Source organism: Ursus arctos, unplaced genomic scaffold (assembly GCF_023065955.2).
Source record: "Ursus arctos isolate Adak ecotype North America unplaced genomic scaffold, UrsArc2.0 scaffold_33, whole genome shotgun sequence".
Lineage (NCBI taxonomy): Eukaryota > Metazoa > Chordata > Mammalia > Carnivora > Ursidae > Ursus > Ursus arctos.
Window position 1 is genome coordinate 9,495,147 of NW_026623019.1, and position 24,339 is coordinate 9,519,485.

Here is a 24,339-nt window from a genome sequence, read left to right on the forward strand (position 1 = left end):
TCAGTAGACTGTCCATATTTTTACCGTATTGAATATCTGAATTTTATGCATTTCTTTACAAAGAAAATTATGAGTTGAAAATGATCCTTGATTGAACTTTTGAGATTTATCTTTGTAGTTTCAGAGAAGCAATGAGAGCACTTAGTAAATATTTTTTGAATGAATACATGTGAAATCTGAATTTATATAGTGATGGATGCAATTTATTTTTACTATTTGAAGAATGATAAATAGGAGTAAAATCAGTTACCATATAGAGTACTATATAGTTCTTAAAGCTATTTGATCTGAAGGAAATGTTTCTATTTTTAATTTCTTAACATTTCTCTTTTGACATCTGTTCTTTCTTTGCTAATTTAGGCAAGTTGCTTTGGCAGATATCATCATCATTAATAAAACAGACTTGGTTTCAGAAGAGGATTTAAGCAAATTAAGAACAGCCATTAGGTATGAAGTTTTAAGTGTTAACTACCTACAGATCCAAAGTGTACTATACAAAATATTTTTCCTATATTACCCTGTAGAAACTTAAGGTTCAAGTTGACTTGCTTCAGGTACCATTCTGGAATCATTTGTCGATGCCTAATTGACTGCTATGTAAATAGTAACACATAAAATCATTCTCCATTTCTTACGGAAGGTAGTGAGAATTCTTAGACTGATATTCAGGGTCTTCGGACCTCATCCTCCTTTTCCTGTCTTCTCTTTGCCTCTTTCTCTACAGGAAGTTCTCTAACTTTACTCAGGACGACTTACTTTCCCATGGATGTGTTTTGCCAGATCCTTTCTTTACTCTTACGTGTTCTCACTCTCACTCTGCCAATCCTTGAATTCCTTCCTTGTCTCTGTTTTTCTTTGCTTTCTTTTTTTTTCTTAAGCAATTTTATCCATTCTGTAGAGTTGTCCTGGCGCCTCCTTTTCTCGCTCGCTCCTCTGTGAAATCTCCCCTGACTCAGGTGGTCTCCTTGCCCTGAACCCTCACTGACTTTGTCTTTCTTGACTGTCATCAACCATGCCTGTCTCCCGGCTTGCTTTAATGTCTTCAGTGTCCATGGCCAAGGCTGGTCAACATAGGACAGTATGAATGGTACTCAAATATATGCTAAATGATTCAACTGTTATTTTGACTTTTCGAATGAGATTAGAGTTCAGGGACTTTGAATTATTTTTTAAGACCTAAATTAATAAATGCCATCTACAAAGAAACATTCAATAGCTTTTATTATTAGTCATCTTTAATGCATGTAATCTGCTGACATCGGATTTTGATTCTGTCAGTACCAGTTCATATAGTATGTTATAAGTTGAATCAATAAAGGTCAGGATCATGAGGAGATTGGCTGCAGTGATGAATGATTGAAGAAGAAAGAAATTCATATTTTTCAGCATATTTTGTTTTATTTTAATGTTAATATCCTTTGAGTCTTTACTATAGAAAACTGTAATACTGGCTCCATTTGGAGGGCAGGTGGTAGTGCTGCATAGTGTTTAAGATGATGGACTTTGGGATCTGATTGGATTCTACTCCTTGCTCTGTTTCTTGCTGTGTTCTTTTTGGTTCTCATCTCTAAAACAGGAAATAATACCTACTTCATTAAGTTTGGTTTAAGTGTTCATGAGACAGTGTAGGTGAACTATGCGCAGGGCCTGACACATAGTAAGTGCTCTGTTAGCTACTATTATCATTATTAGAGTGTAGATTTTTTTTTCCTGGTTTACATAGTAATTTCAAGCTACAATGAATAAAAATAGGAAAGAAATAGAAAAATGGTTGATATTTTTGAAAAGTCTAGAAAGATGAACGCAGTGAATGGAGATTACTTTTTTTACCCTTTGACTCTGGTCTCCTAAATTTTGTTTCTCTTTTCAAAATCCTCTGCATCATTTTGATTGCTGGAAAGGAGAACATAAATCCACGTAACAAACATGTTTGGCGTAAAAGGAAGGATTATTGCTACTGGGCTTTTCTGTCCCCATGTTGACTTTGTCAGCTGGGTCTCTAACAGCAGCAGTAGTGACTGTTAGCCAGCTTGTTGCCAGCCTGCTCTGTACAGCAATACCAGGAAAGAATTTGGACACAGTGCTTTGATAAATTACAGACCCTTTGGATTTTGACCTTCCATTGTACATCAGACTTGCAACTAACTGGGCATTAGACTTGGGGAGTTGGAAGAAGGTGAACATATCTGAGAGGAAGTGGCCATCAGATTATACAGTATATTCAGCAGAAAAGATTAAGAACTTTGTGAAATGGTAGAGAGACTTGCCTTGGAATCATTGTAGATGGGAAACCTTACTCATGAGAATAAGCTTGAACAAAAGGCATATATATTAAGCAAGTAACGCTGAAGGCAATGGAATTGGAGGTATAAAGGTAAATGAGGTATATAGTATGTTGGAAAGAATTTAACAAGTATTTTTGGTGCCATACAGAGGGAGTCCTGTTTCATTATCTTAGTATCAGAAAGGGAAGGACCAGCAGAGTGGGTAGAGATTCTAGTTAGGGAATGAAGAGGTTATTCTATGAAAGAACGTGGATGTGTGACTTACTGTTACTGTGAAAACTGAGGACGGGCTAGGGTCAAAGCCACTCACAACTAGGTTTTTATTTCTGGCCTGTGTATAGCACACAATGTGTGCTTGTGGAAAATTGAGTATCAGTAAAAATCTTGATTTATCTACTCATTTTTGAGAACATTAGAATTACTGGCTGTTTATGAATCATTTTTTCTAAAGTGAAGGGTCTCTTTATAATTCACAAAGTAGCCCCTAGTTTGTCAGTTGTGCAGTAGATTTTTGCCTGTCGTGTTTTAATACCTACGTGGAATAAACGTGATTTATGGTTAGAAAAAAAAATAGGCTATAAAAAATGTAAGTTTTGCTTTTCTGTTTTTTTCTCCAGATATATTTGTATATGCTTATTTCCTGTTTTAGAAATAATATCTTTTATAATCTTTAAAAAAGTTTAACATTCACTTTTTTACCTTTCTTCATTTTTATGTTTATTTCAGATCAATAAATGGACTGGGAAAAATTTTAGAAACACAAAGATCAAGGTACTTTTAAAAACCATTACTAATATTGACAGTAAATAATTTTAGTTAATAATAATTATTAAGTAATTGATAAATATGCTCGATTCTATTATAAGAAAGATACATGTGCATTTTTAAAAAATGGGATCCCAAAATGTTTTGAATGTTCTTTATAAATTATTTTGGTATATTTGGTTAATATGTTTGCTTCTTCTTGTAGCTGAGACTACAGAGCCCTGGTAAGACTGGGTAACTGTGCTTTTGTTTCATGAGGAAGAAAACATAGGATGTTTTGTCCACTCAGTAAAGTAACTAGTATAGAAAACTGTAAAAGTATATTATTAGGAATCTCAGCTTAGGTTGAGGTACTTAAATGGCATTCTAATATTTTCAAAAAACTTCCTAGTTTTTTGTATAGCTGCAAAAATAATCTGTCATGTAAAAATAGATGGAACCTTTAAGTTTCTAACACATCCTTTTTTATATCTTTATTTTCATTTCCTGTAGGTTCTTCTTTTTATTCTGTTCATACAGATGTGCATTACTTTATAAAAATAGATATATTCTTGAAACATCTGTGAAATGTATTTCTCTGGATTGAATTCTGTTTTCCAATGAATGCCATTATGATTTCAGAAGATTTCTTACAGGGATATGTCGTTAAGCTCCCTTTTTTAGCAAGAATGGTTCAGCAGCTCATAGACCCAGCAACATGCAGCCAGCAGCTCTGAGGCTCACAGCTGGCGGTCTGGTGCCAACCCAGTCCTTAATTCAGAGATTCTTTACTTGGAAGTGCAGCAGAGGTCTTAGCTGAGAGGCTTGTCTGCTACAGCAGAGATTAGAGGTGCTGACAGACTGCCCTGAGCGTGAGGCAGGGACCGTGGCAGCTGCCTGTGTGCATGTGAGCAGCTGGGGAAGGAATTTGGTATGTGTTCTCAGAAGCCACTCATCTGCTGGCTGGGGTGGCGGAAGAATGCCCTTAGTGTAAGTCTTCTGCAAGCGTCACCAAATGCGCTCCCTGCATTTCAGATTCTAGTGTAGAAAATCTCTGGTAATCTAACTCATACCAGAGTCATTCCTCAGTTATGGGTCTTCTTTCTATTACATTTTACCATTTTCTTTCTCCTTAAATTTTCTCTTCATTACAGAGTGACACACAGATGACCACATAAAGCTGAAATAAGTTTTTAAAAACCATATCCATAAATAGCCATGGTTCCGTTATAATAGCATTTATTTGGTTCATATTTACAAACATCTCAGGTCAGTTTTTACAGGCCCCTGGATTTACCTTGCTTCGTTTTTCTTTCTGTTTGTTTTCATTTTAGACCGTTATGCCTTGCATAAAGGTTTTATCTTGAAGAGATTGTTGTGTAACAATTTTGATGTTTATATGACATTTCTAACAGTTCTATTATATCATAGAACAATAAACATGCAGTGATTAAGAATGAGCAAATGGATAAATTCTCCTTTTTTCTTCTGTTTCTTCAGTGTCTTGTGTTTGCCATTGTATCTGAGAATCTAGGGACATTCTGAAATAGTACTTACTTGCTGTGGGGGCTGAAGTGGGATTAGGATCTTTTTCAGTGAAGATCAGACCTCCATGTAGAATTCTTACATGATCATGAATCTTACATTAAATATTTCCCCCAATTCCTTGAGGCATACCAACTTGAGCTTTCTGGTTTAGAAACGAGAGATCTGGTTTTTAACAAAGTGGTTGAAATCACTGATGGAAATTTTGTTTTACTGTGTTTTTTTTTTTTTTTAAAGATTTTATTTATTTATTTGACAGAGATAGAGACAGCCAGCGAGAGAGGGAGCACAAGCAGGGGGAGTGGGAGAGGAAGAAGCAGGCTCCCAGCGGAGGAGCCTGATGTGGGGCTCGATCCCACAACGCTGGGATCACGCCCTGAGCCGAAGGCAGACGCCTAACCGCTGTGCCACCCAGGCGCCCCTACTGTGTTTTTTTTGTTTTGTTTTTAAATTTTGATGCTTCAAGCATTTTTGGTTGACAAACACAGATGGTAGTAAAACTGATAATAATAAGACTGCTGTAAGCATATGTAGAAAAGGCTTACCTTGAGTGTTTAAGTTGAGGAATAAGAATCACGTGCAACATTGTCTTATTGGTAAGATTTAAGTTCACTCTGAGGCAAATGGAAGTTCTAATGGGCCATATCAACTTCAGAAGTAGGAGTGGGAGATTAGAGGAACAGCCATTCTTAACTCTTCCTGACTCCTTTTTAATCTTAGAGATTTCAGAGGCCCGAACAGAGGAAAACTAAAATCCAGTTGTTCAATAATAAGTTAATCAATTCAGTAAAGTATTTATTGGGCATTCTATTAGTTGCTAGGCATCTCTTGGCTTGTTGAGGATTTAAGCAATGGATAAGGTAAAAACTCTGCCTTTGTGGTAGGTGATGAGTCATTTGGGGGAGACAGAAGTAAACAAGCAGAACCCAATATATTAAATATTATTAGTATAACAGAAGTATTAATTGTGTAGGGTCCTATAAGAACAAAGACATAGAGGAACAACTACTCAGCTCTTCCTTTTTTTTTAATTTTATTTTTTCTATTATGTTCAGTTAGCCAACCAACATGTAATACATCATTAGTTTTTGATGTAGTGTTGAACAATTCATTAGTTTTGTATAACACCCAGTGCTCATCACCACATGTGCCCTCTTTAGTACCCATCTCAGCTCTTCTTGATGAAGATTCAGGAAATTTTGAGTGAGAAGGTGATTATTGACCTCTTGAAGAGTGAATAGGATTTTTCCAGATGAACAAGAGTAGCAGTGGCTTTTTTAAGGCATAGGAAGATTTTGTACTCCAGGGACCTGTGAGTAGTTCAGAACAGCTAGAGCACATGGTGTGTGGCAGAGAGAAAAAGAGGTGTGACTGAAGAGATGGAGAACTTTCCACAAAGGATCTTGAATGCCATGACATATGCTTTGGATTTTTTTTCTGTGGGCAGCAAGAGTCAGTGAAAGTTTTTAAAAGTAGTACGAATCCTGGTAGAAGGATTGAATATGGTGCAGTTCTGCATGGAAGAAAATACCAGAAGGAGGAGTAACTTCCGGGTGAGGTAGTGATAGCAGGTATTTGGTAAAAGGTGTTTAGTTGAGTTTTGTAGATACTGAATTTGAGGTGCCACTGGGGAAGACCTTCAGAAATCTGGTTCTAGAGTTCAGGACTTAGCTATTGGATGGGTTTGACAATTTGTAGACCTGGGATTGGCTGGTGGCCCCTGTTTAGGAGACTCATTGAACTTCGGAAAGATGACTAATAGACACTAACCCCGGGGCAGCAGCTGAACTCCCCTCCCTACCACGTAGAAATTGATGGTACTTGTCTTTTTATTTTTATTTTTTTGTATTACTGTTTTGGAAATATCTGATGTTTTTGTCTATAAATTTGTAAATTAAATATATTTTATGCCGTGGAAATTAGTTTTCTAATTGGACGAGTGAAGTAATTTATTTTCCATGGTGGTACTAGATTTGGGGCAGGTCCTTGGTAACTCTAATCTGGAACCTTAGACTTTTCCTGTCTTACTCTCCATTGAGAATCTGGTGAGATGCAGTGAGAGACTGGTACAATTTTATTCTTTGTAGGTTTTTTTTCCCCCCTCCCCTCCCAGCACTGCCGTAGTGCCTCCCGCCCCCAGTGGTCCCCACAGCAGAGAGCCCCAGTCTGGTCCAGGTGGGAGACCAGAGCTCCCCCAGCCCTATTCCAGTCCCCTCCACACATGTACAGAGAAGAGAGGCATGCACCCTGGCACCCCCGACATGCCCAGCTCTGCCGCAGGAGCAAGGACAGCAGCTGGGTTGAGGTAGCCTCAGTGGGGCTCTGTTCTCTGTTGATTTTAACCTGTACAGATCTCGTGTTGATTCTGTGTATTTTGGATATATCAAAAGATTCTGGGTATCAAGCAGAATTATTTCTAAATGTGTGACGTGGATTCTTAAGAACACTGTCAGAGTGAAACTGTTTATTTTAGAAGCTTGTGTTTCAAAACTGACTTTTGGTATTCATACAGTGGGCCTCAATTTTGATATTCAGACGATTGGCAGGTGTACTTTTTAAACTAGCTGTTTCCTAAGGTATAGATGATAAACTTGGGGGAGTTCATTCATTTGTCACGTATCAGTACAAATATTTACTTAGCTGTCATAGTGACAATGGAAATATGTTTAATGTTAAGGCTTTGATCTCTTATGTAAGATGATATTTAAAAATTTCTTAATGGAATATTTACTTCTTTGATGATTTTCCTGACTCTTTTCATCTAGAATGTCCAGAATTTGAGTGTTGTTATAGTTTATTAACCTGTAACTTTGGAGTATGACTCTTTTAGTAAGATGGGAATTTGTCTGCCTTGTGTGGGATAGGTACTCCTAATCAAACAGTATTGTTGCCACAGGCTGAGTATTTGGCAGACTGTTGAGAATCAGCAAAGCTGGCAGAGCTGGTCACTCCTAAGTTAGAAGAGGTGGTTTGGCTTACATGTTGGCATATTTTTAAAAATCTTGAATTTGACTGAATTTTGTTTTCTTTGTAAGAGAACTTACATGTTTGGCAAATTCCTGGAGTCTAATTTTGAAATTCATACTGTTGTCATTTTATTGAAACGTTCCTGCATCATAGCTTTGATTATAGAGAAATCACTGTCCTCTACTGTTTTACACGCTCATGTAAAAATTGGAGCTCATTCCCTAGTCTTTGTATATGTATTTAAACCAAAACGAATGCTGTCTGTGATATGATACTCTCTTCTGATCTGAATCACTGCTTTCCTAATAAGCCACAATTACCTCTAAATAATTCCCGTGGAAATAATATTTATTCAGATAGAGCATTAACTGGGATATTTCAGTCTATGCAGTCCCAGTCTGAAGGAAATAAGCCACATTCTTTGGATGTAGATTAGTGTTGTAAAGTGAACATCTATATGTTAGTTGTTTGACTCCTTGTATTCTTAAAATACTACGTGTTACATCACGGAAGCAGGGAAGTGAAGTAAAAGAAACACAGACGTGTTCTGGGTGGCTCAGTTGGTTAAGCATCTGCCTTCAGCTCAGGGCATGATCCTGGGAGCCTGGGGTCAAGTCCTGGGTCGGGCTCCCTGCTCAGGGGGTAGTCTGCTTCTCCCTTTGCCTGACGCTCCCCCTGCTTGTGCTGTCTGTATCTCTGATAAATAAATAAAATCGTTTAAAAAAAAAAAAAGGAAGAAATGCAGACGTTCTGAAAGTGAGGTTCTGTACTGTGCTAGCTCTTTTGCTCCACTTCCCGCAGTTCATCTTTTGAGTAATGAAGTGCTGCTTTGGAAAGTTCCAGTTCTATAACTGATTGATTTTTTTTTTTTTGGCTGTAAAAATGTATTTGAAATCAAGCTTATAAATTTCCATGATTGAAAAGACAATTGAAAGTATAAATAAAAGTGTATATAGCTTATTGAAGCAATAATCAAGTGATTTTCTGCCTTGAATTTATAGTATTCACTGTTTTTTGAATTATATGAAGAAATTCTATTTAAAAATTTTACAACGAGCGTTTTGTTCTTGTCATTTTTATGTGTTTCCCAAAATAGTGTGATATATTGATTAAACTTTATGTTTACATTTTGGGTAAAAGGGTCTTAAGAGATTTTTTTTCCACTTGATTAATTGGATATATTTCATAGAACTTCCCACTGTTTACATTGGATTTCTTCCTTTTAGAGTTGATCTCTCTAATGTATTAGATCTTCATGCCTTTGACAGTCTTTCTGGAATAAGGTATGTTTTCCATATTTTGTTCGCTTTTATTGTAATGTACTTTTTATTCCATGGTTGTACAAGTTACAGGAATGATTTATACAGTTGCACACTTGATTTAAGCTTCTTGTTATGCCTATGGTGTACAGGATCATTCCTAATGATTATATTCTTGAAAGTTTTATTAATTGGATGTTTGGAAATCACAATGCATTTTCCTACAGAAATTTTAGTATAAATGGTAGTTAACTTTACGGATTCATCATTAGTATTTCTACACCAACCACTGTCTGTAATACTTTCTATGAGAAAAATGGATGAAATACATAAAAAATTTTAGCTTGGGGTATTCCTACACACTCCCCCTTTCTCCTAAGTGATGGATCACTTTCCTGTTTCTTTCCCTGGAGGGAATCTTTTGATAGGGGAGAGGAACGTATCTTTCTTTCCTGGACATCAGTATCTTTTTTTTTTTTTAAATCTTCTTAACCGTTTTTAAGTGTATAGTTCAGTAGTGTTAAGTATATTCACATTGTTGTGCAATAGATCTACAGAACTTTCTCATCTTGCAGAACTGAAACTCTGTTGAATGACAGCTCTCCGTGTTCCCCTCCCCACAGCCCCTGGTAACCACCATTCTAGTATCTGTTTTTAAGAATTTGCCTACTTTATGGGCGCCTGGGTGGCTCACTCGGTTAAGCGTCTGCCTTCAGCTCAGGTCATAATCTAGGGGTTCTGGGATCGAGCCCCGCGTCTGGCTCCCTGCTTGGTGGGGAGTCTGCTTCTCCCTCTCCCTCTGCCCCTCCCCACCATTCTCCACCATTCGTGCTCACTCTCACTCTCTCTCTCTCTCTCTCAAATAAATAAATAAGATCTTAAAAAAAAAAGAAAGAATTTGACTACTTTAAATACATTATACCAGTGGAAATGTATGGCGTTTGTCTTATTGTAACTGGCTTATTTCACATATAGTCCTCAAGATTCATCCATGTTGTAGCATGTGACAGGATTTCTTTCCTTTTAATGCTAAATAATATCCCATCATATGTATGTCCCACATTTTGTTTATCCATTCATCCATTGATGAACATTTGGGTTGCTTCCACCTCTTGGGTGTTGTGAACAATGCTGCTATGACATGGGTGTGCAAATGTCTCTTCACAATTCCTGCTTTCACTTTTTAATATTTTGAGGCACGCCATACTGTTTTCCACAGCAGCAGCACCATTTTAACTTCCCGCCAGCAGTGCACGGGCGTCCGCTCTCTCTGTGGACTTGCCAGCACTTGGTATTTCCAGTTGGTTTCGGTAATAGCCATCCTCATGGGTGTGAGGTGGCAGCTCCTTGTGCTTGTGCTCTGCATTTCTCTAACGGTTAGAGATCACGACCATCTTTTCGTGTCTTAGTGGCCATTTGTAGATCATCTTTGGAGAAATGCTTATGCAAATACTTGGTCCATTTTTTAATCCCGTGGTTTGTTGTGGTTTGTGGCTGAGCTAGAGGAGTTTTTTTTAATGTATTCTAGGTATTACCCCCTCATCAGTTATATGATTTGGAAACATTTTCTCGCATTTCCGAAATGGTTGAGTTATAAAAGCCTCGTGTGAGAGGTACCCTCCCTGTGCCCAGAGGAAAGGAGCATCCATATCTCTGAATGGACGAAGGTACGCATGGAGGAATCTGAAGAAACAGGCCTCTCTGAGTACCTCCCAGTTTACTACACTTGTTTCGTACTCTGTCCTATTGTTTCTTTCTACAACCTTCCACTCTTCATCAAACAGCATAAAAACGATCGGGTTTAACCATTTCTGTGGTTCTTCATTTCTTTATAAAGGCTCTTGTGTCACATAAAATTTATGATAATAGGAGTGTCCGACTGGCTCAGTCTGTTAAGTGTCTGATTCTTGGTTTCTGCTCAGGTCATTATCTCAGGATCCTGGGATTGAGCCCTGTGTTAGGCTCTGTGCTCAGTGGAGAATCCGCTTGGGATTCTCTCTCCCTCTCCCTCTGCCCCTCCCCACTGCGCCCTTTTTCTTTCTCTCTCTAAGATAAATAAGTCTTTTTTAAAAAAACAACTTACATTAATAAACTTGTACCCTTTTCTCCTGTTAATCTGTGTTTGTCAATCTAATTTTCACGCCCAGCCACGCACCTAAGAGGGTTGAGGAAAACTTTTTCTTCTGTTGCACAAATTGTTGGCAGTTATTTTTAACAACATTAAATATTGAACATAAGGAAAGAACGTGTGATTTTTTTCAAACATTTCTAAGGTAATCTCATTCCACACTTGCTTAAGAACAGTGATAATGCATTAGTGACACTTAAAGAAGTAGCTTTTTAATGTGATGCCCTTTCTGTGGCTCAGGCCTGCGCATAACTTTTCACTGTGCTCAGTTGCAAAAATGGAGAATCCTTTCCTGGGCAACCAGCTGGCAAGGATTTAATTTGACATTTTCTCTACTAAGACCCCCTCCAGTGAGGCTCATTTCCCTCCAACAGTTCCTACAATCCTTTTTCTCTTTTCTAAACTCCCTGTTACTAATTTACCCCTCACTGTTCTGCAAAGCAAAACATCTGCAAGGTTTTAAGTCTTTTTCCTCCTCCCAGCCTACCCCCGTCAGTGTCCAAATGTACGCTACACTTGTTAAGGTTGTAATTGGTTGTGCCATATTGATCTTCTTGCTCTTTTTCATATCAGAACAGTACATTTTTAGGATTCTTTTTGTTTTCTCGCAGTCACTGGCAACTGACTATATAGAAGGCTTATATTTCAGATACTACTTATTTCTTAATAAGTAGATATGTTTAAGGGAAAACATTGATAAAGGAAAACATATACCCTTCTAACGTTCTTTAGGTACTAGCCTTATTCTCACATTAGGAAGCATGGGACAAGTTGATGAAATTTGGAGCAGTAGTAAAATGCTCATGTATATTTTTCTAGGCCGGTAATTGATCTGTTGGAAATAAAAAGAAATCTGCTGACATATTTAACCACACAAAATAGTGTCACTAAAGATTAGTTCTTTTTCTGTATCGTGTGTATATGTATGCGTGTGAATGTGTGTACATTTTTTACTGAAGTATAACATACAATGTTTTATTTTCAGGAGTACAACATAGTGAGTTGAGAATTATGTATCTTACTCAGTGCTCACCTTCATAAGTGTGGTCACCACTTCCTGCTTTCACTATACAACGTTACTGTAGTATTATTTACTATATTCCCTGTGCTGTACTTTTCATCTTTGACTTATTTATTTTACTTCTTAGTCCCTTTCACCCATTTCACCCGTCTCCCATCCACCTCCGCTCTGGCAACCACAGGTCTGTTTGCTTGTTTGTTGAATGCGTACACATCGTTAGGAAACATCTTTAAACAGTCTGTTAGCTTTTCTCTGTTAGAATGTGTAAACAGCATGTAAAATTGGAACTGTGTAATAGATTGAGTTGTGGAAACGCTCTTCTTTTTTTAGCTCTGTATCTCTAAGTAACATATAGGGTTAAATCAAAAGTATATTGATCTCCGAATTTATAATCAGTTGTTTTTAGTTTGCAGAAAAAACTTCAGCATGTGCCAACAACACAACCTCACCTTGATCAGGTAAAAAAAAAGTCTTTAAAAAAAATTTTAAGCATTTAAAAAAAATAAGTTGGTTCTGTTAGGACTGTTTTATTTGAGTATTGATTTAAAAAAGTGTTTTTGAACTGTGTTGATAGTTTTCAGAATTTGGATGCTTTTGAGGTAATCTCATCTAGCTTCTTAATGCATAATAGGAATTCATTAAACCAGAGTTCTTTAGACTCTTAAGAAATCATGCTTTCTAGCTTCTCCATTCAACAGGTCACACAGAATATTTTGATCAGTTCTTCCAATGGGAATCACTGCTTGAAAGCAGCCTGGGGGTTCTGTATGCAGCCTATTTTTAGCTATGTTGAACTAACAGATTAAGGGAAAGTCTGGTGAAAGCATCTATGGCTTATTTAAATGAAAATTGACGTTTCACCTGCAGATAACACTGTAAATTTGAACTCCCTAAGGGGTCCTTCATTTAGGTGCTCTAAAACTAATTGCTGAGGGAAATGTTGACGATACTAGGAACAAACAAAACATGTTTTCACTGTACCAGTCTTTCTTTTAAGCAAGTCATAGATGGTGGAGGTTTTGGGGAACTTCTTTCTTCTTTTGAAACATGGTGAGAGCAAGGGGGCATGTGAGTGAGCCGTGTACCGTCTTCCCTCCTCTGTCTGGAAACCGTCACTCACTCTTTGAAGCGTTACTCGCCGCGATGGGACCACTTGTTCGTTTGTCTTCATTTTGGCTTTTATTTATGGGGACCCGTACAACCGTGTTCCTGGCACTTGCCCTCTCGAAACTTCATAAAATATTCATCTTTGCATGTTTTTAAAATGAGTGAATGAGAGAAATACAGTTCTCTCATGGTGGTAGAATTTTTGGGAAAAACCAACTGTTTACAATACTCAGCAGTAGTCCTGAAGATGAACCGGAAGCGTGTTCATACTGACTTTCCAGGTGAGGGACATCATACTAGGAGCCATGTAAAAGATGAAGAATGTAGTAGTCGGTTTCAAGAACCTTTATAACGGCCAGTATCTGTACCTATGGTATCTTCACATACCCCTGCCATGGCATTTACAATGCCTTATAGTTTGGGTTGAAATGCTTTTTCCTTGTCTGTACACACCTTAAGTGTAGATTCCTCAGTGCTTCGCACAGGGCACGGTATGTGGTGGCAGCTCAGTGAATATTTGTTACAAGAATGAAAAGCTGTGATTCTCAGATGGGAAACATCAGAGTCACCTGTGGAACATTTAAAAAAAATTGGATGCTCAGTAGTCCCCCGTCCTTCATATCTCCAGGAGTGGGGCTTTGGTATATGCAAATTAATGTGTTAGGTACATTTTTAACATTTTATTATGGAAATTCCCAAAGACACAAAAGTACAGAGAATAGCAAAAGGAACCCAGTTGGCAATGGCTGTCAACATTTTACTGATTTTATTTCCTGTCTTCCCAACACTTCTTTTCCTGCAGTGTTTTTCAAACGGAAAATTTCAAATATACGTGAAAGTAGAATAGTTTAATAAAACTGCAAGTGCCCATTACCCTTGCTGGAGGATATTAAAGCAAATCCCAGACAGTGTGTCATTTCACCAGTAAATAGGGCATGTCTATTTTTTTTAAGGCTCTACGGGAGATTCTGATGTACTTTCCTGCTGTAGGTATATAAGAATGGGCAGAATATAATATTGCAGACAAAGGGCTATGGGACTCAGAGGAATGATGGTCTCCTTTGGTTTAGTGGGTCTGAGTTTTCGTGAAAGATAGTTGTGTTTTTTTAAATGTACAATAAAGCATACAAGTTTTTAGCGTACAGGTCAGTGTGTCTTTACATATATTTGTGTTTGTGTATTGGTCCATCTGCACACATGGACACATATCTATGTAATTCTCTCTTAGATCCAGATACAGAAGATTTCCAGAATTGTTAAGAAAGTTCCCTTGCTTCTCTTTCCAATTAGCAATGTTCTTTGCAAAGATGCAACTGCTATTCTAAGACATCAAAACGTAGCCTTCAACTAGGAGGTTTTCATTTGACTGAAGAAGTAAGGGAAAGAACAATCTAGGTGTTGAAAAGTGGGAACGTGAGAATGCTCTAGAAGAGGAAGACTGTAGTGTAGAAGTATTGGTGGATGCTTGGTAATTGAATCCTGAACTAAGGTGTTGGGCTTCGACGTGCAGGGCAAGCAGAACTCACACTGTGCTGTCCTACAGTGTCAGGTGAGCTGGGTTGGAGCTGATAGCAGGAGACCAAGCAGGAAGATACCCTGTGACAAGGGCCTGGACTGTGTGGCTCATGGGGGGGATGGAAATGGGATAAATCGAGGGCTGATTCACAGGTAGACTTGCTGGAATAGACTTACTGCCCGATGCTGGGGCAGTAAGACGGGAGAAGTGATGGGAAACAGGCCTGATTGACTGGAGGGACCTCAGTGTAGAGAAACCTGGAAGGCACACTGATTTGGAGAAAGATGCCAGACTTTCAGCTTCATACTTGGTGGCAGGCTATCACAGTAGAAATGACTCATGAAGAGCTTCACATTTGGGGTTGAGCATGTTAATGGGCTCAGTTTTCCAGACGAAGAAAATATGCAGAAGTTATTGCATATTAGATATTGTTTGCCAAGGAGTAGAACACCAAGGGAAATAACCTGAGATGTTGAATAAAAAACAGACCAGAAAACTAAAATTTTGGAGTTATTCCTAAATTTTATTTTAGGGACAGTACCTTATTTTACTTTCCTGAATGATTGCTTTGGTTTTCTGCTTCTTTCTGTGTCTGGGAAAAGGAGAGTTAATTTTAGATTCAAAACAAAAACTGGGGGAAAAATCTGAAATAGGTGACGTAGTAGGTATGTTATTAAGGTTTTATCCCTGAATCATCTGTAATACAGCTCTCTCTCTTTCATGGATTCCTTGTTCCTTCCTTATAAGGAAGAACTGAGGTTGAAGAGTGAGAAGATGAGAAAACCCAAATGGCAGTCTGTGCATAGTTTATTAAATTAGGAATTAGGAGTTGTGACCCTCATTCTCTGCGCTGGGAATTTGTGGATTTCATCTTTAAGGTTTGTCTGCTGTGAGGAGAGTTTATTGGTACAGAAAAACATCCAGTTCTAAAATGTGTATCTCCTTGAGCCCCCTGATGTATTGTCGTAATTTTTTAAACCCTTTTTATCTCAAATTAGAGTTAGAAATACTGTCGTATCGCTAACCTGCCAAAAGCAGTAGTCATTCCCATTCTTGCAGCTAGAATAAAGCAGTTTTGAGTTCCGTGTTGAGACCTTTCCAATATTGAAAGCCAAGTTATCCAACTTGAATAAAATACATTTTAAGCGGTTCATTTGAAGGTTGAATTGCTGCTGTCTTTTGAAAATGACAAATTATGTTTCATTTAGCAACCTTTTTGCTATGTATTTTGATATGTTACATGATTTGCTATACATTTTGATATGGATTTTTAGGTATTATTTGTAGTGATTGCTTTAAGGGGGAAAGAAAACTTTAAATGCAGAATACTATTAAACTTATAAAGCAAATAGTTTAAAAGCAGAGTGTGTTTATTTAGATTTAAAAATAAGTACTTTAAAAAAATTATGGTAAACACATGTGATCTACCCTCTTGACAAATTTTTAAGTATGTGGTACAGTGTCATTAGCTGATCCTGTCTGGAGGCTGTTGTGCAGCCAATCTCTAGACCTTTTTCATCTTGCGTGACTGAAACTATATTCATCAAACTGCAGCTCCCCATTTTCCTCACCTCCCAGCCAGGCAGCCACTATTCTGCTTTCTATTTCTGTAATTTTGACTGCTTGGATACCTCGTATAGTGGAATCATGCAGTATTTGTCCTTCTGTGACCAGCTTATTTCACTTAGCATGATGTCCTCAAGGCTCATCCATATTGTGGCACGTGGCAGAATTTCCTTTTCTTTAAAAGTGAATAATGGTTCATTAACATACCATATTTTTATACTATACTATGATACTACATTTTCTTTGTCCATTCATCTGTTAGTATTATTTTGTTTCGTCTCTTGGCTATTGTGACAGAATAAGTACTTTTAAAAATCTGACATTTTAAAGTCAATTTTAGTTGGCTTTCATGTCTCATATTTAGCAAGAAAGTGTTTTTTGCTTTTCCCATTACCAGCAAGAGTAGAGACTAAATGTCAGTATATTTTGTCCTTAGATTGGTCTTTAGTACTTACCTTTAGCGATCCTCTATGTTTAGCTAAAAAACAATTTGGTCTTTTCATATTTTCTGCTGTAAGCCTGTGTGCTTGGTGAATAAAATTGCTATTAATATTTGCAGTTGTAGGAAATTATGCAAAGCCGTGCTTTACTGTGTTTTTTGTTTTAAAGCTTGGTGGAGCATCTTATCCTAATTATCCAGGGTGGGATTTGTGTTTTCATCATCTTACACTTAACCCTTGTGTATTTTCATCATTAAGTTGAAATTTTGGTTACGGGAGCAAATGGTGCTTTGGATTTTAGTTATGTGACCAGCTGCAGGAAATCTTGGGCCTCTGGTTCCTTAGAGTGGACAGTGAGAGACTTATCAGGAGCAGGAGAAAAAATAAATCTCAGAGTTAACATTCTAAATGATGTCAGCTTTCTCAAACCAAAGGTGACATTATACTATTGTTCTCATCTCCAGATACTCTTCTCCTTTGGCACATACTTGGTTAGGGATAAACTGAATTTTTCCTTTATATTTTTTCCCAGAGAGCAGAATTACACTTTTGCATTTGAGTTTTACTCCCAGCGCTAAGTAGTTTAATTTTTCTGAGCCTTATTCCCCCCAGTTTACAAAGAGAAAATAATTCTCTTTATTCCACAGAATTGTTGTCACGAGTAAATGAAAAGATGAAATGAAGTGACCTGGGCAAGAGTCGCTGGCTCGGTACATAGTTGGTACACTGTAGATAATACCCTCCCGCTCAATCTGAGGGTCCTGGAAAGGATGAATTAAACCATCAACTGTCATGAAAATTTCTCTGTTTAAATACTGACCCACTGATCACCTCTGCACAATACAGAAAATGGAATTGCTGCTACCAGAACTCAGCGAGATAGTGAAAAAGACCAAATATGGGTGGCAGTATACATGTTCATGAATGTGTTCCTTACTTCTTGTCTTAAAATATACTGACGTTACTATAAAATATACTGACATTCTAAAACTATGCCGACATTACTATAAAAAAATCATGGTTGATTGTCTCTCTTGACTTATAGAGCATTATTACGGTGACATTTGAAGTACGAGGAAATGCAAAGGAAGAAAGTCTGAATGTATTTATTCAGGTGAACGCAGTATTTAACTGATTGTGATTTACCACCTGTTGTGTTACGTGGTTGTTGCTGGCAGCAGTGGTTGGTCTTATTAAATATGTCACTTGATACAGAATCTTCTGTGGGAGAAGAATGTGCGGAACAAGGACAGTGACTGCATGGAGGTCATACGGCTAAAGGTGCGGGGTACCGTCTACACTTTCTTTCATACTTTGGGACAAAGGCTCTTTCCTTTCTTGACTGTTACATAAAACCGCTTTCGGTTTTAAACACAAGCGCTGGTTTTAGTACAAATAACTTTTGTCTCTTTTTATTTTTCTAATTTCCATTGCTGAAAAGATGCTTTGGAAATTACTGCATAAAGTGATTTATGTGCATAGCTTCATTCAGTGTTGCAGCTAGAGCAACCTATGTGCCCATCACCCCTTTTTCTCTCCTCCCAGGTATTCTGAGCAGTAATCTGGCTGCTGGAACTCTCCTTTCCTTGGCACTCAGCTTGGACAGTTAGGGAAAACTGAATGAATGTCTTTTTTTTTTAAGGGAATGGTGGGGAGGGGCAGAGGGAGAAGGAGACAGAGAATCTTAAGCAGGGTCTGCGCCCAGTGCCCCACATGGGGCTCGCTCTCACAATCCTGAACTGAAATCAAGTGTGGGACGCTTAACTGCGCCACCCAGGCGCCCCCTGAACATCATTTTGTGTTTAATTTTCCAAGAGAGCTTCATTAACGGAGAAATCACATTAGAAATCTTGGTGGAGCTGAACCTGTGTGGCTGGCACATTTAGCAGGCACTAAACAGTTGTCATACTGTAAACAGAGTTAGGGAAGACTAGAAGAATTCTTGCTCTGTATTTGGAAACCCATTCATGTTACTTGGCATTTGGGTATTTATGTCATGGAAGGTGTTTTTTTCCAGGGGGCAGTGGTTCTAGTTGTGTGTTTGACCAGTCAGCAGTCATTTGTCTGCTCCCATGTTTCCAGAAGTGTGCATACAATTTTTATTATTACTATTTGTTATTCTTACTGTTAGTAGGTACATTTTCCAGTTAGCAGCTGACTTCCTGGGCTCACTAGAATGGCAAAGGTAGAGACAATCAACAGACCATTTCAGTTTAGATTTCTTCCCTCCCTGTGCTGGCTCTGCCTGGGATTGGCTTCAGAGCCACATGGGTGACTGTTCCCGTCATTCCCACCCAGAGGAACTAAGTGTGATCCTGCTGCTGCTTTCCTGACTGCAGCACCACCTACATTCCGTGATGCTAACTGGCAGATTCTATTTCATTCCAACGCTGCATTTATCCCCTGCTCCCGAATGGGGGGTGGCTACGGCAAAGCTGCCCTTGGGGCATGTATACAAACGCTGCCACCAAGACCCCCACACGCAGTCCGTGGCTCGTCCTGCACCATCCCAGTGTGGATTTTGTCCTTAGGTGCAAGAGAATTTTTCTGCAGTTGTCTGTTCTCTTTGATTCTTCCCTTGGCCTTCCTCTCAAGCAACAACACTTTGAGATCTGGGCTAACACAGCCTTCACCTTCATAGACTTGCTTCTTTTCTGGCTAGGAAGTGTTAGTATGATAATAATGAATATGTTTAAAATGGTCATTCAGCTAACAGCTAACACTTCAAAGTCTTTATACAAATAACAGAAATTTGAGTTTAGATAACTCTTTCCTAGGAGTTATTACATATTAAAATTCAAATTTAAAAAAGCAGAGATGAGGGCACCTGGCTGGCTCAGTTGGTTAAGCTGCCAACTCTTGATTTTGGCTCAGGTCATGATCCTGGGGTGCTGGGATCGAGCCTGCGTCAGGCTCCCTGCTCTGCGGGAATTCTGCTTCTCCCTCTCCCCCCCTGCTCCTGCTCTCTCTCTTACTATCTCTCTCTCTCTCGAATAAATAAAATCTTTTTTAAAAAACAGAAATCAAATCATATTTTACATCTTAAACTAATACAATACTGTATGTCAATTTTATCAGTAAAACTGGAAAATAAAAAGCAGAAAACAGAAGTGGGCAAAGGAAAACAAGAGGAACATACACCTAAAATATATAAATGCACTGAAAACACACAAAGCTTATGTGGTGTGAGTGACTTTGAGTGGTTTGTCTCTTACCATTCTGCAACATATATATATTAATTTTATAACAAGTATAACAAACATCATTTCAGAGAAATTACTTTATCCCCACAGGGGCCAGTTTATCAGATAACTTGTTTCTCATTTCTGCAAATCAATAAAAAATGAACTTTATCCAGACAGTGTTTCCTTTCCTTTATTCCATCATTCCCTGCACCATTCGTTGCAACCCAGTCAGAATTATCACCCCAGTCCTTTAACTCCTCAAATTTTCCCACTAAAACTGTGAAACGGGTGTAAAATCCTTAAAGTAGAAACATCCGTGATGCTTGTGTTATCATTTGGTGGTTTTAGTTTTTGGTTGTCATAACACTGAAAGGACATCTTAATACATATATTCATTTTATCATTAGAAAAAGGGATTATTTTTAAAAAAACCATTGTGCACACAAACCTTTTTTAAAAATTGGAGGCTTTAAGAAACTATTTCTATAATGCACAAATAACTGGATTTAAGTAATTTTAACAGCATCTTCTTTATGGGTGTGTATTTAAATACATTTTAAAAACAATGGAATTGGAATAATTAATCCATTAACATTGATGCTCAGTTTCTGCTTTAAATTTGAGCTGCGGCTGATGGTCCCTCTCGTCTGAGCAGGGGCTGGTGTCAATCAAAGACAAACCAAAACAGGTGATTGTCCAGGGTGTCCACGAGCTCTATGATCTGGAGGAGACGACACTGAGCTGGAACGATGACACCGAGAGAACAAATCGATTGGTTCTTATTGGTAAGTGACAGTTACATTTCTAAAATATATATTTGAAAGTGACATAATATGCTACTTAACCAGAATTAACCAATCTCAACCCCTTTCGTCAACCTAACTAAGCTTGTGATTAATGTGTTTGTCTTCATGATGTGATAACATTCATAAGAACTTGTTAGGCATTTTACTCCTCTTCAAATGTAGAAAAGTAATTAAAATGTCAGTTTGGTTCTGAGGAACTTAACTTGAAATAGGAAGTTAAGGGAAGGGATCACTGATTACTTGGTTTTTGTAAATTTCTGAAAATTATCAAGTCGTTAATGATTTGGAATTGATAGGCAAACTGTATCATTTTAATAAGGATTGTATAATCACACCGTATTTTATTCTGTTTGCAGGCAGGAATTTAGATAAAGAGATCCTTAGACAACTATTTATAGCTACTGTAATGGAAACAGAAAAGCGGTGGACAACACATTTCAAAGAAGATCAAGTTTGCCCGTAATAATAGAAGCATTTCTTATCAGAGGGATTGGGTGATAAGTCGGGAATAAGTTTCCTATTGGGTGTATTTCACGCATCTATTCTTTGCAGTACTTCTGTTATGAATTCCAGTGTCCTTTAAAATAGTGTTTGTTTTATGGAACACATAAAATGTAGTAAATAAGTACATAAAACATTTGACATTCATACAATAAAATATAATGTCCTCTGAAGTGTTTGTTTTTTGTTTTGTTTTTTTGAGAGCGAGTGTGTGGGAGGTGTGCGAGTGGAGGAGGGACAGAGGGAGAGGGAGAGAAAGAATCCTAAGCAGGCTCCATGCTCAGCACGGAGCCAGACGTGGGGCTTGATCCCACGACCCTGAGATCATGACTTGAGTCGAAATCAAGAGGTGGACACTCTACCGACTGAGCCACCCAGGCACCCAGTTTGGGTTTTTTTTTTAAATAAATGTTTCACAAAAGTATCTGTCAGAATTGGCTTTGGGATTTACATATGCTGAATTTTTCACCCATGGAAGTTATTCATAGTCATGATGATAAAACTTACTTTCACATTGTCATTTTCCCTTAGAACTGCGCTGATTGTATAGATACAATTTTATTGTTACTAACAAAAATCATTTAAAAACAATATCACCATTTTTATTAAATGAAATATGGCTAGAGACTTACGAGTGGAAGAAATCTGAGTCAAAAAATTAAAGCCATCTCTTAGTCAATTCTAATAAGCTTTCCTTTTGAGTAATGGAGCGTCCATTTACTTCGTAATATATTTAGATGATTCCAATTTTAGAGCTTTTAATTTTAAGTTGTGGTATCAAATTCATTGTGATTTCTTTGAACTTCTTTAACTTTCAATATAAGCAAAAAAGTGATGAGGTGCAAAACTTCAGACGTAACTGCAGGTAACTTAGGATAATTTAACCATCTTTGTGTCAGTGGTTGGTGTGTCAGTGTACAGTGGCTTACTTATCTCCTCTTCCTACTAAAGGCCAGATCAGCATAACTATATCGGATTGTAAGAGAAAAGCATTAGATGGGATTTAAAGAAGAGCTTTCCCAAACTAATGATTATTAAATATCAGAAGCCTATCAAAATGCCTTTTAGAATTTGTTTTTTTCCAGAATTTTAAATAAAAGAGTTACATCTCTGTATCTTGAATTGATTCCAGTGTTTGGAGGCAGGCCAATTGATTAGATTATTTGTCTCTTGGGGCGCCTGGGTGGCTTAGTGGGTTAAGTGTCTGCCTTCAGCTCAGGTCGTGATCCCAGGATCCTGGGATCGAGCCCCGTGTCAGTCTCCCTGCTCAGCAGGGAGCCTGCTTCTCCCTCTCCTGCTCCCTCTGCCCTTCCCCCCACTTATGCTTTCTCTCTCTCAATGAATAAATATAATCTTAAAAAAAAAAAGATTATCTGTCTCTTCTCCCCTGCATGCTGTCCCTTGTTAAATGAACAGTCTCTGTATTTATCCATTTGCCTCCTGCATCCATTCTCTTAAATTCATGATTGAGAGAGTAAGCTTACTTGGTTGGGCAACAGATTGCCCAATAGAAACTCAGCTGGTTTTTGAGTCTGGTTGGGACTTTAATTCCAGTTCTTTTGCTTCTTGGCTGTGTAATCTTGGGCTAAGTATTTTCTCGAGATTAGTTTCTGTATTTTATAAAGTGGACGGTGATATATCAATCATTCAAGGTTGTGAGGACTGAATAGGTTTCTGACACAACCAACTCAGCTCCTGGCACACAGCAGAACCTGGTTAGATTTTTTTCTTGTTCCTAACAACTTAAACTTGATTTATTTTATAGTTAATGTTGCCATAATAATACTCCATAATGTTCTTTGGCAAACAGTAAGTATTTAGATTCATCTGTTCTGGCCGTGAGAAAGAGCTTACTTTAATTGTCCTGTTGTGGGAGAAATGTGTGAAGTAATACTAATCTATACTCTTAAAAGTCTGTCAAACTCACAAATATTTGTTTTTTCTTTAAAATGTATTAATCTTTAAATATTTTTTATCCCATAAGTATTGACTGGATACATGTGTGTTGTAAAAATGCAAACGTTGCAGATGAAGTCAGTCTCCCCTGACCTTTTTCTTTCTGTCACTGTCACTCCTTGGGGGTAAGCAGTGTTGTCAGCTTCCTGTCTGCCCTTTTCCATGTTTCTTTTCACTCACACACATGGCTTACGCTGTCGCCCAAAGTGAATTATTTTCCAGTGATTAGAACCATAATTTAAGCTGCCGCTTCGGGAGATTTAGGAGCTTGCTGTAAATATCTTCAAGGAAAGGTTTTATTTTTATAATTTGTGCGTTTTAGATAAAGCATCATTCTTTATATATTGTAATGCAGTTTGCTTTTTAAAAAATTTATTTATTGTACAGAGAGAGAGAGAGTGCACCTGAGGGGGTGGGGAGGAGCAGAGGGAGAGGGACAGGCACACTCCAAGCTCAGTGCAGAGACCAAAGCAGGGCTCGATCCCAGGACCCTGGGATCATGACCTGAGCCCGAGGCAGAGGACGCTTAACTGACTGAGCCACCCACGCGCCCCTTCACTGTTTTAATTTAGATTTTGCACTGTATTTTTATGTTGTTTACATGTTCTTTTAAAGATGTGTTGTCCTGTTCTTCATTCTTATTTTTCCCCAAATGAAGTTTTTTTCCATGATCAGAATCATTATTGGTTTAAGATTTTTTTTTTTTTTTAAATTTATGTGACAGAGAGACAGCCAGCGAGAGGGAACACAGCAGGGGGAGTGGGAGAGGAAGAAGCAGGCTCTCAGCGGAAGAGCCTGATGTGGGACTCGATCCCGGAATGCCGGGATCATGCCCTGAGCCGAAGGCAGACGCTTACCGACTGCGCTACCCAGGTGCCCCCATTATTGGTTTAAGCCGCACTTCAGGGGCGCCTGGGTGGCTCAGTCGCATCCGGCTCCGGGCGTGATCCCAGGGTTCTGGGATCGAGCCCCACATCAGGCTCCTCCGCTGGGAGCCTGCTTCTTCCTCTCCCACTCCCCTGCTTGTGTTCCCTCTCTCACTGGCTGTTTCTCTGTCAAATAAATAAATAAAATCTTAAAAAAAATAAATAAACCTCACTTCAGAGGACTTGCAAACTTGACATAGATATCCTGGAAAGAATATTTTTTTATAATGCAAATCACTGAATAAGGTGAGCTGTTATTCTGCTAACTATAGAAAATTTGAAGGGTATTGATGATGATCAAGGTTTAGGCATAGTTTATCTAAAACTCTATAGTTTACTGAGTAATATAGGCTAGATTACTAAATCTCTCTGAGCCTTTGCCTCCTT

General features: G+C 38.1%; 1 protein-coding gene across 3 annotated transcripts in view; it reads left to right on the plus strand.

The window, feature by feature from the left end:
• Positions 1-21,243, plus strand: part of ZNG1A (Zn regulated GTPase metalloprotein activator 1A) — a 51,213-nt gene extending 29,970 nt beyond the window's left edge. For 2 of the 3 annotated variants that reach the window (XM_026519314.4, XM_026519315.4), the window contains 8 exons: positions 361-447; positions 3,012-3,056; positions 8,768-8,824; positions 12,356-12,407; positions 17,624-17,692; positions 17,794-17,859; positions 20,419-20,548; positions 20,926-21,243. In XM_026519314.4, the coding sequence (XP_026375099.1) occupies positions 361-447; positions 3,012-3,056; positions 8,768-8,824; positions 12,356-12,407; positions 17,624-17,692; positions 17,794-17,859; positions 20,419-20,548; positions 20,926-21,032 (613 nt within the window). In that variant the 3' untranslated portion in view covers positions 21,033-21,243. The remainder of the gene's footprint in view (positions 1-360; positions 448-3,011; positions 3,057-8,767; positions 8,825-12,355; positions 12,408-17,623; positions 17,693-17,793; positions 17,860-20,418; positions 20,549-20,925) is intronic. The other variant, XM_044391217.3, reaches the window with a different exon arrangement.
• Positions 21,244-24,339: the final 3,096 nt, after the last annotated feature.